The 24,413-nt window shown below is 42.2% G+C and overlaps 1 protein-coding gene across 1 annotated transcript; it reads right to left on the bottom strand.

Annotated features, from left to right (window-relative positions):
- Positions 1-843: 843 nt before the first annotated feature.
- Positions 844-24,407, bottom strand: LOC134340883 (zona pellucida-like domain-containing protein 1). The gene is made up of 10 exons (XM_063038456.1): positions 24,320-24,407; positions 15,069-15,179; positions 14,231-14,457; positions 13,301-13,488; positions 10,911-10,983; positions 8,592-8,689; positions 7,638-7,724; positions 7,342-7,513; positions 3,183-3,294; positions 844-1,025 (listed from the first exon to the last, which is right to left on the bottom strand). Exons 1-10 carry the CDS (start codon positions 24,405-24,407, stop codon positions 844-846), a joined length of 1,338 nt encoding a protein of 445 aa, XP_062894526.1.
- Between the last annotated feature and the right edge of the window lie 6 nt (positions 24,408-24,413).

Below are 24,413 nucleotides of genomic sequence, written 5' to 3' on the forward strand. Positions count from 1 at the left end.
CTCAGAGCAATAGAGAGTGCAGGTTACACAATGAATGACCAAAGCATAAATGTGTAAGTTTTTGTTTTATTTTTCCGCTTTACAGTCAGGTGAGTTCGCAGTTATCCTCCTGACCTGGCTGGCTTTTTACACTTTTTCTTCTGAGATGCATTATTCTGTAGCTATCTTTCTTCCTTCAATCTCAATGACAAAAATAACATCTCTGATCAGGAATACAGTAGCTGGACATTCAGCTTTTATTCCTGTTCATTTGTTCAATTGGGTTGATGACGGGGCCAGTTCAGGGAATGTTATACAAATCATATCAGGATATAAGACAAAAGATTAGGCAATAGCTTATCAAAGTGGTGAGCTTTATGCAGTATCTTAAGGATAGATAGATTAAGAGATTTAAGAAGGGAGTTCAATGTCTTTTGTCCTTGGCAACAAAGCACGGCCAGCTATTACATTTGGGAATGATTAAGGGATTAGAAAGGAAGGAAGGCTAGAGATTTCAGAGAAAAAATGGCCATGGTGATATAGGGATCTGAGAAGTTTAAAAATCACCAAAGAATCTTGTCAAATTGAATTATTAAAAAATCATAACAAAACTCAGCTATACAAGCATTGAAAGTTTTATATTTGTGGTTATGCAAATAAATTGTAGCATAAACTCAAAGCCTAATCTACCCACTTCAAGTGAACATTGGGTGCAATTTCCCGGTTGCGTCCAAACTGGAAACTCTACCTCGTTACCACCTCCCTCCTCCAGCAAGTTATGTAAGCTAGGCGGGTAATGCCGATGGTTGCTGGTTCCTGGTTGAAGCAGCACATCTCTGTGAGCCAGCTCAGTGACAGGGAGACTCACTCTGCTGGGTAATCTGTGTTATTGCAGTCCTGGTCCGGCTGTTTCCTATCAGACAACTGATTTCTCTTCCACATCCTGATGACTATAACCACAGTCAAACCAGCAGCAACTGCTAGCACAATGCCAATGATCGGACCCACCAGGGACATGTAGTTGATCTCTGTGCTGTGGATCATTCCTAAGAAATGGGAAAGGAGATATCGTTGGTCTCACACCACAAGGTTAACAGAAATAACCACGGGAAAAATCCCATTTGTTCTGATGAGAGATCCCCAAAACACAATCTAATAACTTGAATAACATCATTGCCTGATGCTGACAAGCAGCAGAAAGGTTCTATGTCAATACCCAAACCATGCATGCGTGTTAATAGGTATCTTAGAAAAAGCAGAGCTAACAAACAATTGAATTACTTCCAGAGATTAATCATTTTATTCATTTAAATTTAGCGAAAAGCCACGAGAAGTGAGGCAAAGGTTGAGCAGAGGAAGATAAATTTGTGTCTTTATTAATGTCAATCTACTTATACCACTTAGTGGCACCACTCACCACTCCATCCTCAACGATCCCACTACTTGCACCTAATGCCATTCCAGGTTTTAACCAGAACAACAACAGCACTGCTGTCAGTACTGTTGACAACATAGTTAAATGGAGTGTTCATTTTTAATTCACATAAAGCAAAGACAACATTTGATCGCTTTGTGAAAAATGAACAGAGTGTACTTTTCTGGATCATTTCACATCATTCAACTAGACGCTTCTTGGCATATATCGTCCTGGTTACGATTTCTGTGCCAGCAGTGTACAGAATGACATAATTCCCCCAGAACTCTCCTTTTGAAAGCTGGACCATTTTGGGTTAGAGGCAGTCATCATCGGACACTCCTGAGACAACTAGATCTTACTGATACGGATGCCTTCAAGTAAGCAAATGACTGGACTGTCACCTCCACACGTTGAATCATCCAACATCCCATCCCATGTATCGGCAGCCTGACTGACCCTTGATACTTTTCCCCTGCCCTCCCAGTTTCCCCCAGGCTCTACAGCCCATCTAGTCCATGCCAAACTGTTATTCTGCTTTTTCCCTTAAATATTTCACCTTTCACCACTAACCTATGACCTCAGTGAAAAAAGCCTGCTTCCATTTACCCTATCTTTGGTCCTCATAATTTTGTATACCTCCTCATTCTCCTACGCTCCAGGGAATAATGTCCTAACCCATTCAACCTTTTCCTGTAATTCAGGTCCTCAAGTCCCGGCAACATCTCTGTACCCAGTGCTGCAATTCCCTTCCCCAATATCCTGCAGTTCTAATTTTGCCTTTCAAGCACCCAAACCAATTGCACCCAACAAGTGCCTTTCTCCCCAAATCCCATCCTCACCACTGAAAGTGCATCCCAGTAGGTGAACTAGAATTTCATTGTGTTGCCTTTGTTGTCACTGGGAAAAGATTCAGGATCTAATAATCCATGGGAGCACCTTCATCTCCTAGGCTACAACAGTGTAAAAAGCTCATCACCTCCTTCCCACAGCCAATTAGGAAAGGGCATTAAATGCTGATCTTGCCAGTGTTACCTATCTCCTATTATCAAGGAGCAAAAGAGCGTGTGAGTGCTTGAACCCGTCAGCCTCATGAATTGTGGCATCTAGTATCAAGCCAAGAGGGAAGAATCCGGGAAGAAGGAAGATTGCATAATTTTGTACTGGGACTTTTGGAAAGCATTATAGGACTGAATATTGGAGCATTAAGCTTTAGAACAGAGAGTCTAGAGTTTAAGAAAGAACATGTAATGCAGAGTATCCAGAGTTCAGAAGGAAGAGAGAGAGGTTCAAAGCAGCAGATAATATAGGCACGGGGCATGTTGCAATGGACAGTATTTGGGGGGCAGTTCAGAGAGGTAAAATGTTTTTAGGTACCTTGGCCAACATATGAGGCAGTTTATTAGCACTAGAAGCTATTGGAAAGTTCAACAACATAAAACTGCAAAACTCCCATCACAAGGGGTACGTACCTTGCTTTGTGCCTGGGATATTTTGCCTTGTAATTTTCCTGCCACTTACCATTTAGAGGTGCTGGAGTTCCAGGGGTCAAATAATCTGAAGCAAAGAGCAACAGGAATTAATGTTTCAGGGAGGAAAACTGCAAGCAAAGTGACACAGAACCAAATCTAATTTAGAAGATGGCTTTGCAGGAATTTAATCAGAAATTTCTCAAACAACATTACTGATTTATTAACTCCCACCCCAAGGGAAAGGAATCTTATCCAGAGTCTCATACTCAAAGCGGAACCAGTTAGAAGCAGTTTAATTTCTGCCAGCTGGCTTGTACCTTCTTCCCTGGTGTAGATGGGTCCAGATGAAACTGTGAAGGTTTGTGTTGTCACTTTTTCATTGCTGAAAATTTCTCGCCTTCGCCTCTTTCTTCCATGACCATTGCAGCCCTGTATGTTTACAAAGAGAGAGCAAGAATTATACATCATTACACCACACAATTTCAGCTGGCCCCATGAAAGAGCGGGGAAATTAATCCCACTCCTCTGCCATTTCTCAATAGCACCACATTTTTGTTGCCTTTCATTGATCCAATTTTCTATTGTTATCCTAAAGTTACGAGCGAATCTGCTTCTGCCCCCTCTCATTCAGCACATTCCAGGTTATCATCAGCTTTGTGGGCACAAACAAATATTTCTTCAAATTGCCTTTGGATCTCTTGTCTATTACAATAAATTAGATCATCTGATTAGGCACTATCTCCACAGTAAGTGGTTTCTCCATCCCTAACCATAGAAATAGTCAGCATGGATTTGTGAAAGGAAAATCATGTCTGACGAATCTCATAGAATTTTTTGAGGATGTAACTAGTAGAGTGGATAGGGGAGAACCAGTGGATGTGGTATATTTGGATTTTCAAAAGGCTTTTGACAAGGTCCCACACAGGAGATTAGTGTGCAAACTTAAAGCACACGGTATTGGGGGTAAGGTATTGGTGTGGGTGGAGAATTGGTTAGCAGACAGGAAGCAAAGAGTGGGAATAAACGGGACCTTTTCAGAATGGCAGGCGGTGACTAGTGGGGTACCGCAAGGCTCAGTGCTGGGACCCCAGTTGTTTACAATATATATTAATGACTTGGATGAGGGAATTAAATGCAGCATCTCCAAGTTTGCGGATGACACGAAGCTGGGTGGCAGTGTTAGCAGTGAGGAGGATGCTAAGAGGATGCAGGGTGACTTGGATAGGTTGGGTGAGTGGGCAAACTCATGGCAGATGCAATTTAATGTGGATAAATGTGAAGTTATCCACTTTGGTGGCAAAAATAGGAAAACAGATTATTATCTGAATGGTGGCCGATTAGGAAAAGGGGAGGTGCAACGAGACCTGGGTGTCATTATACACCAGTCATTGAAAGTGGGCATGCAGGTACAGCAGGCGGTGAAAAAGGCGAACGGTATGCTGGCATTTATAGCGAGAGGATTCGAGTACAGGAGCAGGGAGGTACTACTGCAGTTGTACAAGGCCTTGGTGAGACCACACCTGGAGTATTGTGTGCAGTTTTGGTCCCCTAATCTGAGGAAAGACATCTTTGCCATAGAGGGAGTACAAAGAAGGTTCACCAGATTGATTCCTGGGATGGCAGGTCTTTCATATGAAGAAAGACTGGATGAACTGGGCTTGTACTCGTTGGAATTTAGAAGATTGAGGGGGGATCTGATTGAAACGTATAAGATCCTAAAGGGATTGGACAGGCTAGATGCGGGAAGATTGTTCCCGATGTTGGGGAGGTCCAGAACGAGGGGTCACAGTTTGAGGATAGAGGGGAAGCCTTTTAGGACCGAGATTAGGAAAAACTTCTTCACACAGAGAGTGGTGAATCTGTGGAATTCTCTGCCACAGCAAACTGTTGAGGCCAGTTCATTAGCTATGTTTAAAAGGAAGTTAGATATGGCCCTTGTGGCTACAGGGGTCAGGGGGTATGGAGGGAAGGCCGGGTTCTGAGTTGGATGATCAGCCATGATCATAATAAATGGCGGTGCAGGCTCGAAGGGCCGAATGGCCTACTCCTGCACCTATTTTCTATGTTTCTATGTTTCTAAATAGATCCTACTTGGACTGACTGTAACTGCTATGTGACCAAAACTTGGTCTCAGACAATTGAAGGAATGCAGTATTATACACAGTCAGAAAGGATTAACATAATCTACTTGGTCTGGGACTTCACAAATCTAGTACACCTTGAGAAGAATCGCACATGGAATGTTTTAGGGAGGAAGAAGGATGCGTAAAGATGGCTTGTGATGAGTTCTATATTGCACTGGACCTATTCTTGAGATAAATCTTGAGAAGACCATAAATCCATGTCCACAACTTTCTACACAGATGATGGGATCATTGTTACGGGAAGTAACACAGTCAGTGAACAGGGAGAAGAGGACTAGGAATTAGTAAACAAACAATAAAAGCAGAAAATCAGTAGGTCAAGCAACATCTGTGGAGGCAGAGTTTGCATTTCAGATCTAGGGTAGCACAGTGACACCGCAGGTGAGGCTGCTGTCTGACAACACCAGAGACCCAGGCTGAACTGTGACCTCAGCTGCTGTCTATGTGGAGTTTACATGTTCATGCTGTCACTCTGAGGATTTCCTCTGGGTGCACCTTCTCCCTCCTACATCCCAAGCACATGAGGGTTAGTGGGTTAATTGTCCAATGTACATTACCCTTTGTGTGCAAATAATCTGGTGTTGGGGGTGGGAGTTGACAAAAGTGTGGTGGGCGAATAAAAAATGAATTAATATAAGCTTCAAGTTGAGTCAAGTTTATTGTCATGTGTACAGGTACAGTACAATGAAAAACCTGCTTGCAGCACCACCACAGGGGCATGCTGTAGGTACAGACAGCACAGAAAATTTACACACAAATTGTACAAGACAGAGAGAGTAAAAGAAATAGACTGCAAAAACAAGAACACAGTGCAAAAAAAAATGAAGATACAATCGGAGCAAGAGGTGGTCTATAACGTTCCATTGGGTGTGTGAATGAGTGGTTGATGGTTGTAGAATGGGCCCAAGAGCATGTTTCCATGTTCTCTATGGCTTTGCAATCTTTCAACAATAATTAAGAAGCTCGGCAACATCCAGGACAAAGCCACCTCGATTGATCCACCACTCTAAAACATTCACTCCTTGCACCGTCTGATCATTCCGGCTGCAGTCTGCACCATTTCAACTCTCACTGCAACAACTTGCTAACTCCTCTATAACAGTTCTTTCTCCAGAATGAGTCTGCGACCTCTGCTACATGAAGAGACAAGGGCAGGATGCTCATGGAAACAACACTGCCTGCATGTCCCTTTCCATCTGACTTCTCTGTCTTTGGGTCCAAGTCCTGGAGCTCCCTACCTCACAGCAGTACGGGGGCTACCTACACCACAGAGACTGTACTTCTCCAGGAAGGAGGTCGTTAACACAATCTCAAAGATGAGTATGGGATAGGCAACAATTTACTTATTTATTGAGAAACAGCGTGGAATAGATCCTTTCGGCTCTTCGAGCCACGTCACCTAGCAATCTCCCGGTTTAACACTAGCCTAACCACGGGACAATTTACAATGACCAATTAACCCACCGACCGGTACATCTCTGGACTGTGGGAGGAAACGCACACAGTCACGGGCAGTACACACAAACCCTGTACAGGCCGTGGCGGGAATTGAACCCATGTCGTCTGTACCATAAACCGTTCTGCCACCCTTAATGTCCCATTTGTGAACTTCACAGCAGTATCCATGTCCCACAAATAAATAGAAAAAAGACAGCCTGTATACAAAAAGCCTCAAGCATGAACTGTGTAACACACTCCAATTTGCCTCACACACACCATTTTATGTAAATAATCCCTTAAACTGCATAACTCTGGCAGATTTGTAGCATATCTTTATATATGTAGCATGACCAGCCTATGTAACACATTTATATGTTTATAGGTGCCTACCCAACAGAAACAAACCCATTGAACCACCAAAATGTCCACACAGACCATCAAACGCCTAGTCACATTTGTCTTTCACTAATCCTAATTTATTCTCCCCACATTCCCATCCAACAGGTTTACGACTCACCTCCAGAATAAGGACAATTTTCACTGCCAATTCACCTACCAACTAGCACTTGGGGAGGAAATCAGAGTACCCAGAATAAGTCAATGTAGTCAGAGGGAAAATGTACAAACTCCACGCAGGTAGTGCCAGAGGTCAGAATTGAAACCGGGATGCAGGAGTTGAGAGGCAGCAATTCTACTAGTTCGCTAATGCCTTAAGATTATAAGACATAAGAGCAGAATTAGGCCATTCAAACTATCAAGTCTGCTCTGCCATTTTGTCATGGCTAACCTTATTGTTGCAATCAACCCCATTCTCCTGCCTTCTCCTTGTAATGCCGCCCAACAACGCACTGCCTGTATGAATAATGCACCTTGAAAGCTGATGAGCACTCACTTGAAGTGAGGTCTGACAGGTTTTGGCCTCACAAAGCCTGGTTACGCAGTGTACATAGATCGTAGAGAGCTTCCTGTCCCTATGCTCGTTAAACCGGAATGTGTCAAAGACAAACCAGGATTTCTTGCTGACTCCATTTCTGATGATAGCTGTGCGAGGGCTAATGTTGCACCTGGAGACAAAGATGGAGAATGGCAATGGAGCAAAAAAAATTGGCATCATCCAGATCTTCACTCTCATTTAAAATAAAGTCAGATCTGCTCAGGTTCAGAGAGCAAGATACTAATCCATGTTACCCAGTGAAGAAGGTGTATCCAGTGTCAAGAAAGGAGAGATTAAATGGTGACGGTGTGGCAAAACAGTGATCCAGGAGGACATTAAAGCTGAAAATCAAACAGACGATCCATTAGACATATTGGCTTATGAAACAACTTATCCCCTCAGTTACACCCTCTCACCCACTCCTCAGTTCTGACTCGAGGGCAGATTCCAAAGCCAATAAAATCCTAGTAACCAGGAATCATTTTTTAAGTGAACGTCAGTGAGATATTTGACTGGGGGAGGTCCACCATGCCAAATTGCTTCTGTTACCCCTCAGATCAAGGCTCCCCAGATAACCCCGCCTCCTTTATTCCTACCTAGCCTCGTATATTGTTGCATCCTTTCTGAGATCACGTAGCTATTTCACAAACTGGAATTAATGTCTCCTATACAGCTGATAGAACTCTGCCGTTGATGGTCCCAAGCCCGGCTGCAAAAGGAGGAGGGTTGGCCATGGGGCTAGCAACCTCATCTCATAAAAACCTAGAGCTACAGAAGCTCCAAAGACCTCATCCGTCATCCCTAGGAGAGGAAGGATTCACCAAGAAGATGGACTACATCTGCAGAAAATGTGAAAGACTGGCCCAGGAACGAGAACTCTGGCGAGCTGCTGTTGGCTGCCTATGCCCGGGTAGAGGTGAGGGACTTGAGGAGAGAAGAATACAGCTGACAGGAAAATGAAGAACAATTCTAAGATTAGAACTAGATTTTTTTGGAATATTATCTTATTACACACAGGCTATTGGAAATCTCCCAGTGCAAATTCAGCAGGGTTTGGTATCAGGGTGGCATTCACTTTTATTTGTAAAAGTCACACAGGTATCAAGCAAGGTAAATGGTGTTGAGATTGCAATCAGCCTTGATCTCAATGAAGTGTGGAACAGACCCACAGGGATAAATGTCCTTCTCGTGTTTCCATATTCACTTACTTTGCAGTTAGATTACTGATGCTGACTTCAACATAAACCTTGTATCGTAGTGGAAGGCCAGTATCAGGGACAATCAGCGGCAAAGTATAATCTTGATCCTGTTCAGAATGAAGCAAATGAATTACAAAGAAATCGAGAAGCCCTTGCTGCCAAACCCCTGACTAAGAAACAAAGATCATCCAGGTTCCAGGTTACAAGTAATCCCATGTGCTCCATCCGAGTTCTCTCTGTGATTCATATAATCCTCACTAAGTCCAAATCCATTTAATGCCTTAATCCCTCATGTTGTTTTCTGATTCCCTCAGTTCCTTTATCTCTGACTTTATTTCGATCATCTTTCCTGGGTCCAAACAAATGAATTTGCTTTGCGTCCTTATTTGATACTGGCTGCCATTGTCGACTATTCATATTCTGAAGCTTATTAATTTGAAATTGGATCCATTTCAGACTGACAAGACAAAAGGTTCTTTAATTCATGTCTTGCAAACAACAAATCCAGGTATGCACTACAATTGTCCAATTTTACCATTAATTTTACCTTAACTTTGTGTTAAACTATGTCATTACAGAGTCATAATTTAAGTTCAGTCAGAGGCAGGTAAGTGTCTATCTTAAAGCCAACAAGAAGATTTTTTAAAAATTGACACATATTGCAATCTAATTTACAGGGAACAGCAGGAATATTGGCAACAAAACACATTTAATTAAACTCCAGGTTCTTTGACATGTATGCATCTTTGAAACACATTTTCAGTGGATTTTCAGTATTTTTACAGACAATTGGATGAGGTTTGAGGAATAAAGCCTAGGTGATTCTGCAACATGTACATCAATAACCATCTCTGCAGCTGTACACCAGCAGTTGCCAGAGGAACAAGCTGTTTTACATTTGCTGTCAATCCACTCACTTCAGTTAGTTGATTGAAAACAGGAATGCGCATTATGTACAAAGTGCACTGCAGCAACTCATCAAAACTTCTTCAACAACACAAAGCACCTACAACCTAGAAGGGCAGCAGGCACACAGGTAAGCCTCCACATGAAGTTAACCATCCTGATAATGAAATACATCACTAATCTATCACTGTCTTTGAGTCAGATCTGGAACTTCCTAACTTCAATGCCAGGATCATAATGGTCCAAACATGTGAGTCCACATCATCCTGTCAGGACAAATGAGAATGGCCAGCCAATAACTGCAGATAATATATTGTACATAGATTTGTTTACGAAAAAAAAATCACTCATTACAACTAAGCACTCATTTTCATAGAACAAAGAATATTACACTACAGAACAGGGCCTTCAGCCCAAGGTGTTTTGCTGACCTTATAACCTACTCCGAGATCAACCTAACCCTTCCCTCCCACATCGCCCTCCATTTTTCTATCATCAATGTGCCTATCTAACAGGTTCTTAAATGTTCCTAATATATCTTCCTCAACCACCACCTCTGGCAGTATGTTTCACACACTTACTGTTGTGTTTTTAATATTTCAGTAATATTTCAGTAATATTGTAAATATGGTGTTGATAAATCATTCTTTATTTATTTAAATAATTCATTATGGGTTTTATGTAAAAATCCATGAGTTGTATATGGCATGACACTACTAAATGATAAGGTGGCACCTCGCTTAAAGTAAAAAAAAAACGAAGTACACAACTTAACTATCGACTCTGCTGTTTTCCTTTGAATTAATTTAATGTTTTGAAGTTACAGAAATATCACTTACCACGCTCTGTGTAAAAAACCCACTTCTGACTTCCCCTGTCCAATCACCTTTATCCAATGGACAGGTACTGCTGTGTGATGTGATGCTCTGAGGTCACAGTGTGAGCAGTGCCTGGGTCAAGCATCTGCTGGTTCCAAGTCTTTATGCTTCAACAGCAAATAATCACATAGAACATCCAATTCTCTCTCAGTTTACAGTAATATGTGTTTTATTACTGTGCATTGGGACTTATTCTTTCATAAATTAGTGTAAATCAGTTCCCACTTTGGCTCAGAATTCTTGACTATCATTAAGTGAAATACTTGCACCGGTAGTTACAGATGACTTCTCCCAATCCCCGCCACACCAAGTCCATAAAAGTCAGCTGCTACATAAGGTTAAACCCCCTAGCAACAGATTAAATAGGGTGTTTATGACCAAGGAAGGAATGCTCACACCACAACCTGTGATGTGAATCCTTGCACTATTGTAGAAAAAAAAATGGTGATTTTTTTTTAATGTGGGTGAGATGGGGAGACCCTCCCTGAGCAGGTCACAAATGTGTAAATCAATAACTCACACTATTCAGGATGGAAAAACTCACATCGTATAGCTGCAAGGCAAGAGTGCTGCTGAAACTGCCATTGCTTGTGGCCACTGCGATAGAAATGGAAGACCTGAAGGGAGCAAAGACAGAAGTATGTGAGGTGAGGAAATGGCTCCCTGTGGAAAATATTTACTTGTACCATCATGGATCAGCCCATGGACATCTTGTTCATTGACCATCATCTCTGGAATAAACTGCTCAGCAGATCAGGCAGTTTCTGTAGTGAAAGGACCAAGGTTAATTTTTCAGGTCAATAGCTTTTCAACATCGCTTCGAGTGGAAGGTTATCAACCTGAAAGGTTACCTCTGTTTCTCTCACCCAATCCTGTGTACTTCCAACATTCCTGTTTCTATTTTGGAGTTGCAGCACCCAAAGTTTTTAGTTTTCCAAATAATGACTTTTGTTGGAAAGCAATTTTTTTAATAATAGTTTTTTATAAAATTTGTACTTTTTAACAAACTCATGTACTTTTTCACACTCACTGACAGAAAGCAGTATGACAGTTAAACTAAAGGTTTATCACCTTTCTCATTTCTGTTTGGCTAAGTATTAGCAATGTGATTGTTGTTTCTTTCTGTGCCTCGTGGCGCATTGGGCAGCATCCTTGCAGTTTCTTTAGCATCTTTTGTCTGTTTTTTTTACGAGGTTGAGTTGCCAGCTCGACACCCAACTCAGCACGGAGGGAAATCGTACAAGGAGCCAGCTGGATTCAAACCCAGGACCACTAGCCTTGAAGTCCAGTGCGAATGCAACTACACCACCGGCCAGCTAGCACGTGTGATGTAATCGTTCCTGACTCCCAGAAGAACCCGAAGAATCAGAAATTAAACAGAGATCCAACACTCTGTAACATTCACAGAGGATCAGATTTATAGGTTTGGTTTCAACAACCAAGCACTCTGCCACTTCAGAGTAGTCATCGCTCCTCACGTGAGGTGCTGAACACTGAACAAGACCCCTAACAATTCACCTCTTATCAAAAAAAGGATCTTTCTGTTGTCCATCTCAAAAGCAAGCAGAACATTGAACTAAATCACACCATGCACCTGTCCCAAACACAACCTTTTCTTGCTTTAATGTTCCCCATTATGCTTATTATCTAGCCTTTAATTATTGCCATGGGGAGACTGTCAGATTCATACAAAAGACAAGTTGTATCATTCAACACCTAAGGGTGTCTCAAAGTATCTTACAGCTAATGAAGTACTTACTAGAAGTACAGATGTTGCTTTGGTAAAGGAAATTTGTCAGCTGCTTTTCACAAAGCAAGATCCCACAATTTCAAAAGGTTAACGATGATAAGAACTGCTTGTGATATTGATTCAGGAATAAGTGTTTGCCAAGCCAGGAGAAATAAAATTTCTCCCCTTCCAATAATATTGCGGGATGTTTTACTTCCATCTAGAAGGGTAGACTAGGCGATGATTGAGTAACTCTTCAAAAGAAAGCATTTCTCAGTACTGCGCTGGAGAATGGGACTAAATTTGGTGTTGGGGTTTCTCCATAGAAAAACTGCGTATTATTCCTGGTACACTGACCATTTTGAAATAGACAATCTGCTTCATGTCACACTCATATTTATAGGTGTTTGTTCTGTGCAAATTAGATGCTGCAGTTCCTACAGAGTGACTACCCTGCAAAATAGGGAAGCTTTGGAATGCCCGAGGCTGTGAAGAGACGACATAAATACAAGAATTTCCTTCCTTTCAACTTTCTCCGAACAAAAGGCAGCACGGTAGCATAGTGGTTAGCACAACACTTTGCAGTGCAGGCGACCCGGTTTCAATTCCCGCCGCTGTCTGTAAGGAGTTTGTATGTTCTCCCTGTGACCACGTGGGTGCCCGCCAGGTGCTCTGGTCTCTTCCCACAGTCCAGAGACGTACCGGTTAGGAGATGAATTGGTCATTGTAAATTGTCCCATGATTAGACCGAGATTCAATCAGGGTTTGCTGGGTGGCGAGGTTCAAATGGCTGGAAGGGTCTATTCCATGCTGGGGTCTCAATTTTTTTAAAAATCCAAATCAATCAGTTCTCTGCTCTTGAAGCACTGATGCAATTTGTATTATCTGCTTTCAGATTTCTTACCATACTGTCCTTAGTTGATGACCCATGTTCAGCTTTATGTTAAAGATCTCAGGACATCACTTGAAGGCCAAAGGTTTATCCTGGTCTACAATTCTCCCTTAATTGATTTCACTAAGAACAGGCTAACCAGTCCATGCATTCCTGGTTTGCTGTGTTCAGAATGACTAACATTAACTGAATGGTAGTTGTGGCTACACACCAAGCTGAATGCAAGTGCAGAAGACTTCCAGAGCAATATTACTGTGTAACTGAGAATTCTTTATTTTATTTATGCCATCTCATAGTTCTAAAGAGGACTTACGTTATAAGCCTTGTGTTGTTAAGGATATATTCAAGAGGGTACTTGCAGGAGAATTTATAGTACAGCCTGGGGTTGTAACTGATCATCATCGTATGGTCATTTGAGGGATCTATAAAACCAGAGATGACAACAGACTGGATATTGGAAAACTGGGCCAACATTCCAGTTCCTGGACCCTCGTCAACAATCTGAAACACCAAAAGGCATCAATAAATACATGAGAAATATCAAGTTGTGTTTCTTGTCAATAACAATATAAAATAAACAACCCACTCATAATAATCCATAACTAGACTTTTACTCATCACCCTCCACCTGGTCACCTCTCTTCACTTGAATTACCGCCTAATCTCTACCTATTTCTCTGCCTCTCACTGATCTCTCTCCTCACTTTGAATCTCTCACATTTCTCTTTGCATCTCTCTCCAAGGCTTGAAGTCTTGAAGAATGTTTACTTTGAGCAAGTTTAACAAGTTTAGGATGCAGACATTTGGGACAGACAACCTGAAAAAAATATACTGTGGAGGTAAAATAACTTTGCTTAAAAATCACAAGAGAATTACACAAAATCTCTCTCAAGTCTCTCCCCACCACTCTCCCCCAAAATCTCTAATCAACCCCACCCCAAATCTTTCTGAATCTTTCACTTTGACTCTGCCTGTGTTTAATTTCCCTTAATTCCTCATTGTGGTTTTGGTCTAAGTCCTGTTATCTATGGACCTTGGTCCTTACGTGGAGCCCTGTTGTCCACCCAAGGTTTACTCAAGTTGCCACGCTTAGTTTCACGCGGTGGTATCAGCAGGCTAGAGGGAGGTCATTCATAGTTAAGCCTGAACTTTGGTCATTTGTTCTTTTCTCCTCCCTCCTTTCTGTATGAAGACCTCCTCCCAACTCTTGCCCACCTAATGTGACAGAAATTAGAGTAATTACTTTGAAAGTATTGCCACAGTTGTTGAAGTCAACATTATTAACAGTGAGAGAATATCGAATCATTGGAGGTGTGGCTGAGTCATCCAATCTCCCCTTACACTTTGTGTCATTATATCGGCCATTCAGTGCAAGGGTCAGAGGATCGAAGCCGGCAAAGAGTGATGGGCAAAGGTTAATGGATAGGTTGATCAGATGAACACCACAATCAATGGAGATATCTCGGTTATCTGAAACAGATAAGAAATTGGCCAACAAACTGAACTTTTAAACATTGCAGCAAATTCTCAATGTACACTTAATTTGCAATACCCCAATCCACCCCAGTACACCATGATAAATCTTGTGTTGTATTCCACACCCCACTGTGACTTATCCGCTCCCTCAGTGTAACTGTAATTTAATCCATAGTCTTCATACTAACACATTGGTCAACCCCACCATTTCATCCCAACATTCCAATATTCTGTAACTGTTGTAATCTATACTCGTGCACTGTTCTTTGATATACTCCACGCTAAAATACAGATATAACCCACAGTCCTCATTGTAAAGGCCAGACATTGCACACACTTATAGCACATTGATACATTGCACACTTTCAACATAACAGTTCATAATGCAATAGAGTCTGCAGATGCTGGAAATCTAGAGCAATACACACAAAATGCTGAAGGAACTCAGCAGGTCGGGTAGCATCTATGGAAGGGAACAAAAAGGCCAAAACTTTTCACCAGGACTCTTATAAACTTGTCTCCTTTCTGTAACTATTTGCACACTTCACACTTTCTTACTATAACGTTGAAGTCCCCTGTGGGCCTCACTGACAATCAAATTGTACCTGGATATCTGTTGTACTGAGCATCACAACGGTAATTGGCTGGTACACATTGAATAAAATATTGAAGGAACAATATGCAGAGAAGCACCATCCTGGGCGAGGCAGCCATATCTGTGAACAACAAAAAAAGTTACAAAATGTCACAGAGCTCCAGCACCTTTCAAAATGAAGCTTTGCTGCTTCTCTCCAGGAGAATTTCCTCCTCTCCTCTACAACCACTGTCACGTCACCATTTCTTACTAGTACCCAGAGATCTTAGCACTGAATGCTGGAAAAGGAACGTGAATCCCAGCTTACTCCCATCCTCCCAATCTTGATGGACACCAGTAACCTTTCGCCTGAAGGCGTAGTTACTGGACGATTCACAATTGAATAAATCTGGAAGTAACTCCAGAACTGGACATTGCAAGCTACCAGATTATTACAGAAACTCATGTCCTCTGTTTTGAGAACTATCACCTCTGTCCATTTTGGCCTTAAGTAACTAGGCGATTCTTAAATATTGTGTGGACCAGGTGATTTTCAGTGGAAGTACAGAAGCCAAGACATCACAGTCCAATGTTGCACTTATGAATAGTTACAAAATTGTATGCTTCCCAATTCCCACCCATCCCAATTCCAAGTATGGGCTGGTGATCTCAAATATGGTTAAGAATATGATAAAAATTAAAAAGACAAATTCAGCCAGGAGGTGACCTGGGTCCACAGACTTCTACTGACCTGTAAATGGAAAGCCTAGGCAAATGGTCGGGGGTGGGTGGGGTTGGGTGGGGAAGTACTGCAGTAGGGTTGCCAACAATGTATTATATTAATAGAGAATAAGCTGTGGATGGAGCCATAAGAAGTCCCATTGTACGTTGGAAGCTTTCAAGCTTGGCAGTTCTTCATAGGACCAACTACCTCCTGTAGTTATGAATGTTGTAATAAATAATGCTAAATGAATGAAAGAGGAGAAAGAACGTATAATACAGAATGTTCTAGTTTCCTGTTCCTAAAATCTAAACATTAATCTGTAATGGCAACACTCCTGGACATTAAAAATAAATCTTTGTGGGTTCCATCAAATTCCCGGAGCACAATCTTGTAAAACTTCTAGATGTTAGATGAATCCCAGCGGTGTCAACTAAAATACACAATAACATGGACATGGACAAGAGTGTTACATCTTCCCTGATAGGACAAGAGATTCTGCAGATGCTGAAAATTCAGAGTAACACACACAAAATGCCGGAGAAACTTAGCAGGTCAGGCAGCATTTATGGAGAGGAATAAACAGTCGACGTTTCAGACCAGGACCCTTCAATGGACACATGGACATTTCACATGGGAGTGAAAGTTAAAGGCAGAAAATAGGTGGCATAGTAGCATAATGCTGCCTGTAAGGAGTTTGTATGTTCTCCCTGTGACTGCGCGGGTTTCCTCCGGGTGCTCTGGTTTCCTCCCACAGTCCAAAGATGAATCAGTTGGTAGGTTAATTGGTCATTGTAAATTGTCCTGTGATTAGGCTAGGATTAAACTGAGGGATTGCCGGTCAGAGTGCTTCGAAGGGCCAGAAAGGTTTGTTCCGTGCTGTATCTCAATTAAAAAAATACATTTCCAGGTGCAGTTCTTGCTTCCTTCCTGGCCAAACTTATCATCATTCTTCAAGGAGGCAGGAGCATCAAGGTAGCTCTGGGCTCAGCGGTGATATTTCCCTATGACCAAATAGCTGATGACAAACAAATTAGGACATTCAAAGCATAAAGATTGACTGCTTAGGAAAGGTTCTATGGAAGAAATATGTAGTTTACATGAAACTATGCAGTTTTAAAGTCTTTTGCAGCCTCTGAACTCAAAGGAGTTTACTGTTAATGAAAAACATTTAAAGCAATGCACAATATGTTGGAGCCAACTTGTGCACTTTAAGATGCCACAAATTCCAATATATTAGTAGACTAATTGTTTAAAAACAACATTATTTCTCGCTTCTGGAATAACAACTTAATTCAAATAAGAATAATTTATTCTGGCTGAGGGATAACAATTGGCTACGACATAGAGGGTAGGTGCTCTGCCCTACCCCAGAAGTCCAAACTGTTGTCTTTTACATTCACCTGAGAGGGGAGATAATGTCTCAAACTAATACCTTAAGTGAAAGACTGTATCAAGAGCAGTGCAGCAATTCCTCAGTGTGGCACTGATGTGCAAGTTCACATTTTGTTTCCCAGTCTCTGCAACGTGGCGCAAATTTACAGTCTTTCAGACTCAGCAGCAATGATTCACAGCTAACATGAAAAACTTTGGTCTGAGAATAACTATTAGCAACTTTCCTTTAAAGATTTACATAACTCACTTTCAGAACCTCACTCAGCAAATATCTAGTATCCACCGTTTAAATGTTTGTAATGTTGGTTCACAATCCTTCTAGATGCCTAAACTTTCAAACCATTACTTTGAAATAAGCACTAAAAAATTAAAATGGCTAAAAACAATTTTAAAAATTGTTCTCCCTGCATTAAATTAAAGCTGTCATTACTTCTCAAACAGTACCTGAGGCTGACACAGGCTCCTTCGCTGACACTCTATTAGGAATTTATAAGCTGCTTCAAAACAAAAAATCTGCCGATGAATGTCTTAAGAATACAGTATTTGATATCTCAAGCACAATGTTCTGCAAGTTCCTCCTCAATCTCCACCTCTAACACACCTTATTTCTTAACCCTTTACCTTCAGTTTCCCATTGAAGTTTTCTCTCATTAAAGAGCTGATCTCCTGCCTGTGTCCAGTCTCTAGATGCTAGTGGCTTTTGGTAGCTACACCAAGTCCCTGCATTGCATGTGACCCCCCTACAGGATTGGTGCCGGACTGCTTAATCACATGGAAGGGAGTCAGATCTCATTCTGTCTTCTTCTGACCATCAGAGATATGCACAGGCTGGAGATGGAGGCAAGTGATGCAGACTCGATACCTCTGGGGTCTTTGAGCTGGTTAATGTCAGCCTTAACAACTGGAATATCTTAATTCATTCAAAAGCATTGGCAGATACTGAAATGTAGGGAAAAAAGCATCTCAAAGAGAGCACAACAAATTACCTTTCAGGTAAATATTTTTTGCTAGGTAGTTTTGAGAAGTCATCCTGTGCTGCAGCCTGGGCCGGAGTCTAGACCTCCGTTCTGCACTCCATATTCGTAGGCCAGTGGCGTTGACCAGGGATGATAGATATCTGTGGTCAGATGTCAGGATAGCAGAAAGGCAGGATGAGGACTGGTGACAACCCCCACCCCCCAGCTCAGCTAGTGGTCAGAGGGCTCCAAAATCAGAGTTCTGTTCAGGCAAGAATCCTGTCCTGGGGTCAATACCAAAGATCAAAGCCCAAAAGTCGATTGGAAGTTGAGGCCCAATGGGAGAAGACCTAGGCCTGTGAGTCTGAGGACACTGCAGAAGTTAAAGGTCCAATGCCTGGGAGTCTCTGAGTCCAGTGGAAACTGGGGTTGGCCTGTGTCGGTGTGCAGGAGTGGCTGGGTGGGTGGGATACAGGAGTGGGGATTGTTTTGCAGTTGTTGTCATTGTTCCTCGTGTTGTTCTGCGAATATTGTGGGTATGTTCTGTTGGCGCGGAAATGTGTGGAAACATTTGAGGGCTGCCCCCAGCGACATAAACAGCACATTTCACTTTTTCAATATACATGCGATAAATAAATGAATCTGAATTTCTATCCGACCTCAGCATGTTTGAAAGAATATTTTAAGGCACTGAGTCAAATTTCAATTCCTGAGGCACCTGACTTGGTGAGCAATTGAAGAAACATTGCTGTTGGTAATCTGGGTAGCCATGCCTCATGTGTAATGTGCACACATGATATGTCATGGAAAGTGTACCACCAGTTTTGAGTCCCAGAGTGTGAGAAAGATAATAGAGAAAGCATAGAAAGGGAATATTTTTCTATTTACATGGATGCAATGAGAGACCATCACTTTCGGCAGAAGTAGAGTTCCAAAAACACAGTAAAAGGATGTGAAGAGGGAACTCTCTGCTTTTCCCTGTTATCAGTAATGTTGAAGTGTTACAGTACAATGATACAGCGATGTTAGAACACAATTGGACAAGTTCTTTAGAAATGTTCAAATATCAATTAAGCAGAAATTTGGCCTGGAGTCTGTGGTTGATTGTGTGACTAATCTTGGTGGCAATCAACCAGCTGAGAGCAGCTTTCTTGGGCATAAAACACTGTACCAATCACTGGAAACTTGTCGAAGTCAGAGGAGCCGCAATCTGTCCTTTCAGCCTCAAAACTTCGGGCGTCTTTGAAAGTCTGGCTGAGTGGTGTCAGAACAACAAGCTCTCGCAGAACGTCAGCAAGACCAAGGAGCTGATTATTGGTTTCAGGAGGAGGAAACCGGAGGCCCATGAGCCAGTCCTCATTGGAGATCAGAGGTGGAGTGTCAGCAATTTAAATTACTCTGTGTTATCATTTCAGAGGACCTGTCCTGGGCCCAGCATGTAAGTGCCATTATGAAGAAAGTATGGCAACGCTTCTGCTTCCTTGGAAGCTTGTGAAGGGTCGGCATGACATCGAAAATCTTGACAAACTTCCGTAGGCGTGTAGTGAAGAGTATATTGACTGGCTGCATCACAGCCTGGTAGGGAAACACTAATGCTCTTGAATGGAAAATCCTACAAAAGGTAATGGATATGTCCCAGTCCATCACAGGCAAAGCCCTCCCCACCATTGAGCACATCTACACGGAGTGCTGTCAGAGGAAAGCAGCATCCATTGTCAACGACTCCCATCACCCAGAACATCCTCCATCAGGAAGAATGCTGCCATCAGGAAGAAGCTACAGGAGCCTCAGGTCGCACACCACCAGGTTCAGGTTCTGTTATCACCCCTCAAACATCAGGCTCTTGAACCAGAGGGAATAACTTCACTCAACTTCATTCGCCCTGTGACTGAACTGTTCCCACAACCTATGACCTCACTTTCATGTTATTGATATTTAATAATACAAATATTATTTGTACTTGCTCAGATTGTGGTCTTTGCAAATTGGTTACTTGTCTGTACTGCTAGGTGCAGTACATCATTGATTCTATTGTGTTTCTTGGGCTTACTGTGTTGCCTACAAGAAAATGAATCCCAGGATTGTATATGGCAACTTTGTATATGTACTTTGATAATAAATTTACTTTGAACTAAATCATCCCAGGTTCATGACTGTGTCCAAATTCCTATGAAACAGTTTCAAGTTTACCAAATTGCAGTAGCCCTCTGCACACAACAAGGTAGTCCAACATTCACAAGACTGGAGGGAGGGGAACGCGACTATTTAATTAGGTCTTTCAAACAACTGGTATAGATATGTTGGAGGATATGGTCTCTTTCTGAACCATATGGCTTTTATTGTTCAATAAACTGGGAGAAGATGGCGGCGTGACGACAGCGCACACGGCCTCTCCAACGATGAATATCTGTTATCTGTCAAGTAGGGAACCGTGCACAATTCTGATTTGATGGAGACAGACGTGAGTGCACAGCGGAACATCTGGAAAACTTCTGAAATGCCCGCTTTGCTACCGCTGCTACTGTGCGGTAACCAGAATCTCTGGAGCTGAAGGCCCCAAAATCCTCGGCTTTGCGTGTTTCAGCGGCCGGGGAGAGGTCGAAGGCACTCGGCAGAGGATGGCACTCGGGAGGCTGTATCGGAGAGGCTTCTCAGAAGCTCGAAGTTTTCAGGCGGACGGACTCAGTGTCGGCTGTGGTCGGCTGCTTCCAAGGTATCGGCAAGTTGACGGTGCCTGGAGGTTTATGGCAGGGAGTTTCTCCCTTTTGCTGCCTGCTATCGGGGACTCAGGAGTCGATCGACTCGGGACTTTGAGAACTTTTTTTTTTTTTAAACTGTGCCCATGGTCTGTTCTTTATCAAGTTATGGTATTGCTTTGCACTGCTGTAACTATATGTTATAATTATGTGTTTTTTTTTCCAGTGTTAGTCTTTGGTCTGCCTTGTTTTCTGTGATATCACGCTGGAGAAACATTGTATCATTTCTTAATGCATGTATGCATTTCTAAATGACAATAAAAGAGGACTGAGTGTTCTGATAATCTAAACACCACCTTTTCCTCAAACCTCTTCCCCAATATCAACAATACAAAGAAGGTTATTGACTTCAGGAGAACTCAAACCACTCACACCCCTCTCTACTTTGGTGGCACAACAGTGGAAATTGCAAGCAGTTTCAAACTCCTGGGAATGCACACCTCACACAACCTCTCATGGTCCCAGAACACATCCTACATAATCAGGAAAGCTCACCAACACCTCTGCTTTCTGAGAAGGCTGAAGAGAGCTTGTCTACTGGGTCATTCTGCAGATGCACTGTAGAGAGCTGCATCACTGCATGATATGGAAACTGCACTGCAATAGACTGGACGTCTCTACAACACGTCGTTAAAACAGCCCAACGCATCACCAGCACACCTGCCATCAAGGACATATATACAGAAAAGTGCCGGAAAAGGGCCAGTAACATCATGAAGGATCCTACACACCCTGTTCATGGACTGTTTGTCCCAATCCCATCAGGGAGGAAGCTACGTAGCGTCCATGCCAGGACCACCATACACAAAAATAGTTACTTTCCCCAAGCAGTAAGGCTGATCAATACTTCTACCCATTAACCCACCCCCACATCCCCAACCACCACTACTTTATCATTTCCTGCCAGAGTCACCCCATGTACAGATACTCCTGTGCCTAGTGCCACTTTCTGATCATACAATGTATTTATCTTATATATTTATTGCTTTATTATTATTATTGTGTTCTTTGCCTTATTGTGTTTTTCTGCTGCATCATATCCAGAGTAACAATTATTTTGTTCTTTACACTTGTGTACTGGAAATGACACTAAACAATCTAGAATCTTTGCAATTAGACTGACATTTTATGGAACGTTCTTTGAAACCAAAACAAAAATCATGTTAACCTATCTGATTTGAGCCCTCTTTGGAATAGTAGGCTTTGCCTACAATCACTGTGGCTGAGAGAGGGGTTCAGCAAGAAGGAAATAAGCTGACAACCTGTCAAGGCAACAGCTTCAAAGAATGCCCATCACTCATTGCCATCCTATCCTTTTGGACATAGCTCCTCCTTACAAGACTAAGTTAAACATTCGCCTTCAAAAAAGATATGAGTAACTTGTATTTCTATAGCACAAATGTCTATTGTGATACAGGAAACATGGTAGCCAGTTTGCTCAAGCTCCTCAAAGTGCAACATGACCTGGAAAGATTTAGGGATATGGGCCAAAAGCAGGCAAATGGAACTAGCTTAATTAGTAATCTTGGTCAGCATGGATGAGTTGGGCTGAAGGGCCTGTTTCCTTGCTGAATAGTTCTATGAACCCAAGAAACTGATTTGGTGATGGTGACCAAGAGTCTGAGGATGAAACAGTATCACCAACTTCTCCGAAAGAGGACCACGCGATTTCCTTTCATGTCTACCAAGAGAGAAAACAGTGCCTTGCTTTGTTAGCTCACCTGAAAAATGCTGCCTCTCACTGAAGCACTCCATTGTCTCATTCCCACCAGTGCTGGATACCCTCAGTACCACACTGCAATATCAACCTAGTTTTCTCTGCTCAGATAGTGCATTGTCAATATCAGGTTCGCGGATCCTTCGTACATTATCAAACCACTCCAAGAAATATCTTCAGAAACTTGTAAAATAAGCTACATTTTCAATTTTATTCAAAGCCCACTTTGATATTTCAGCCTCAAAAAATGTTTCCAACAATAGCACATTCAAATGCGCACCCACCAGCTTCTCATTCTTTGAGAACAACAGGAAAGGGGAAAGTCTTCTGTCAGGGCTTTGTTCTGAGATGTAAAAGGCTAATCGATGAAATCAGAACACACCACTAGACGGGGACAAAGGCGGCAGTACGTCACTGGAGAACAGGGCAGGTGAAAAGAAAGTGGATTAGTAACAAAGGATCTGGAGGCAGGTCAGTTCCCACCCAGATAGATTTTCAATAATTGTAAAGATTAAAACAAAAAACCAAATGGTCCCACTTCTAACTCTTCTAAAAGGCATGTATTTTTATCCATCTATTTCAACCTCTAGGCATCCAGAAATGCTTATCAAATTGGCTGATGTATAGGAAAAGCAGCCAACTTACTCAAAGCAAATAGAAAATGTTTTCAGTGATATTGGTTGAGAGACAACAACCCTGCTGCTCCTACAGTGTCTTTAACCTAGCTGAGAGACGGAGGCAAGTCGAGCGTATCCTCGAATGCTCAACTCCCTTGACATCAGCTTGGTCAACAGTCTCAAAGAGTTGTGGCTAACCCAGAGAAAAACATTGCTACACAGCGGACCAGAACCAACACGGAAAATTAACCAGGATTTGTACCGAATGAAATAAAAGCAAAGAAAAAACTGCAGATGCAGGAAATCTGAAATATAATCCTGGAAACGTTTATGGCAGAAAGAGGAGACAGTTAATGTTACATATCAGTCTCATTAGACCCAGGAAAAGTTGGAATATTTCTTAATTACTCCCAATTCTGATAGATCATTGACCTGAGGTGTTAACCTGTTCAACAAATACTGCCTGCCTTGAGCATTTCTAGTACTTTTGTGAAAAGAGTTCAATCATTAGTCAGTGATTGGGGTGCAGAGCTAGATGAGAAATTCTAGAAAATGACCAGAAAGCCTTTGGTAAAGCTGTTCAGGATGATCCCAGGCCTTAGTCTAAGAGGTGCAGTTTGAAGATTTGATTAGGTTGACTAGATCAAAACACCCCAGTCCCTTGTGCAACTTCTCAAAATATTACAAGATTCTCTCTAGGCAAACATTTATCATGTATCAAGGCTTGCATTCACTGTGCCCAAGCTGTCACCTTTGGATATTCAAAGCACCCAGCAACACACACACACACACACACACTCACACACACACACACACACACACCCTATGCTGGAGGAACTCCGATTAATTCACAGAAGTGTCCTGAAGAGTCAGAGGCAGAAACCAGTTCTTCTGCACCGATCTTGTTCTTCCTGAGACAAGTGCAGGCCCCCTGACATCTGCATGTCTCCCCTCTGACTGTATACTGGGTAAGAATAGAGGGTGAAGATAGGCAGTGATCTAAGGGCATAGGGCATTCCCTCTGTGTCACTTGATTGCCCATTGCCAATTCAAGTGGGCAGATTTATCAGGTCATCCCAGCTGTCCTGTTCATCACACACTGATCTCATGTAGGACCTACAGTTCAAATACACCATCTCATTTTTCACACAGTTGGTGCAGTTCCACCTATAGCCGCCAAGAATGAAGACATCAAGAGTGGTAGCCATTGTTAC

This window comes from Mobula hypostoma, chromosome X2, assembly GCF_963921235.1.
Source record: "Mobula hypostoma chromosome X2, sMobHyp1.1, whole genome shotgun sequence".
Lineage (NCBI taxonomy): Eukaryota > Metazoa > Chordata > Chondrichthyes > Myliobatiformes > Myliobatidae > Mobula > Mobula hypostoma.

Coding starts and splice junctions, on each gene's coding strand:
- LOC134340883 (XM_063038456.1), bottom strand. CDS start 24,407: ATGGCTACCACTCTTGATGTCTTCATTCTTGGCGGCTATAGGTGGAAC. Junction 14,458..15,068: donor TCAGTACAACAGATATCCAG/GTACAATTTGAT, acceptor TATCTGTTTCAG/ATAACCGAGATATCTCCATT. Junction 13,489..14,230: donor ACTGTGGCAATACTTTCAAA/GTAATTACTCTA, acceptor TTGGTGTTTCAG/ATTGTTGACGAGGGTCCAGG.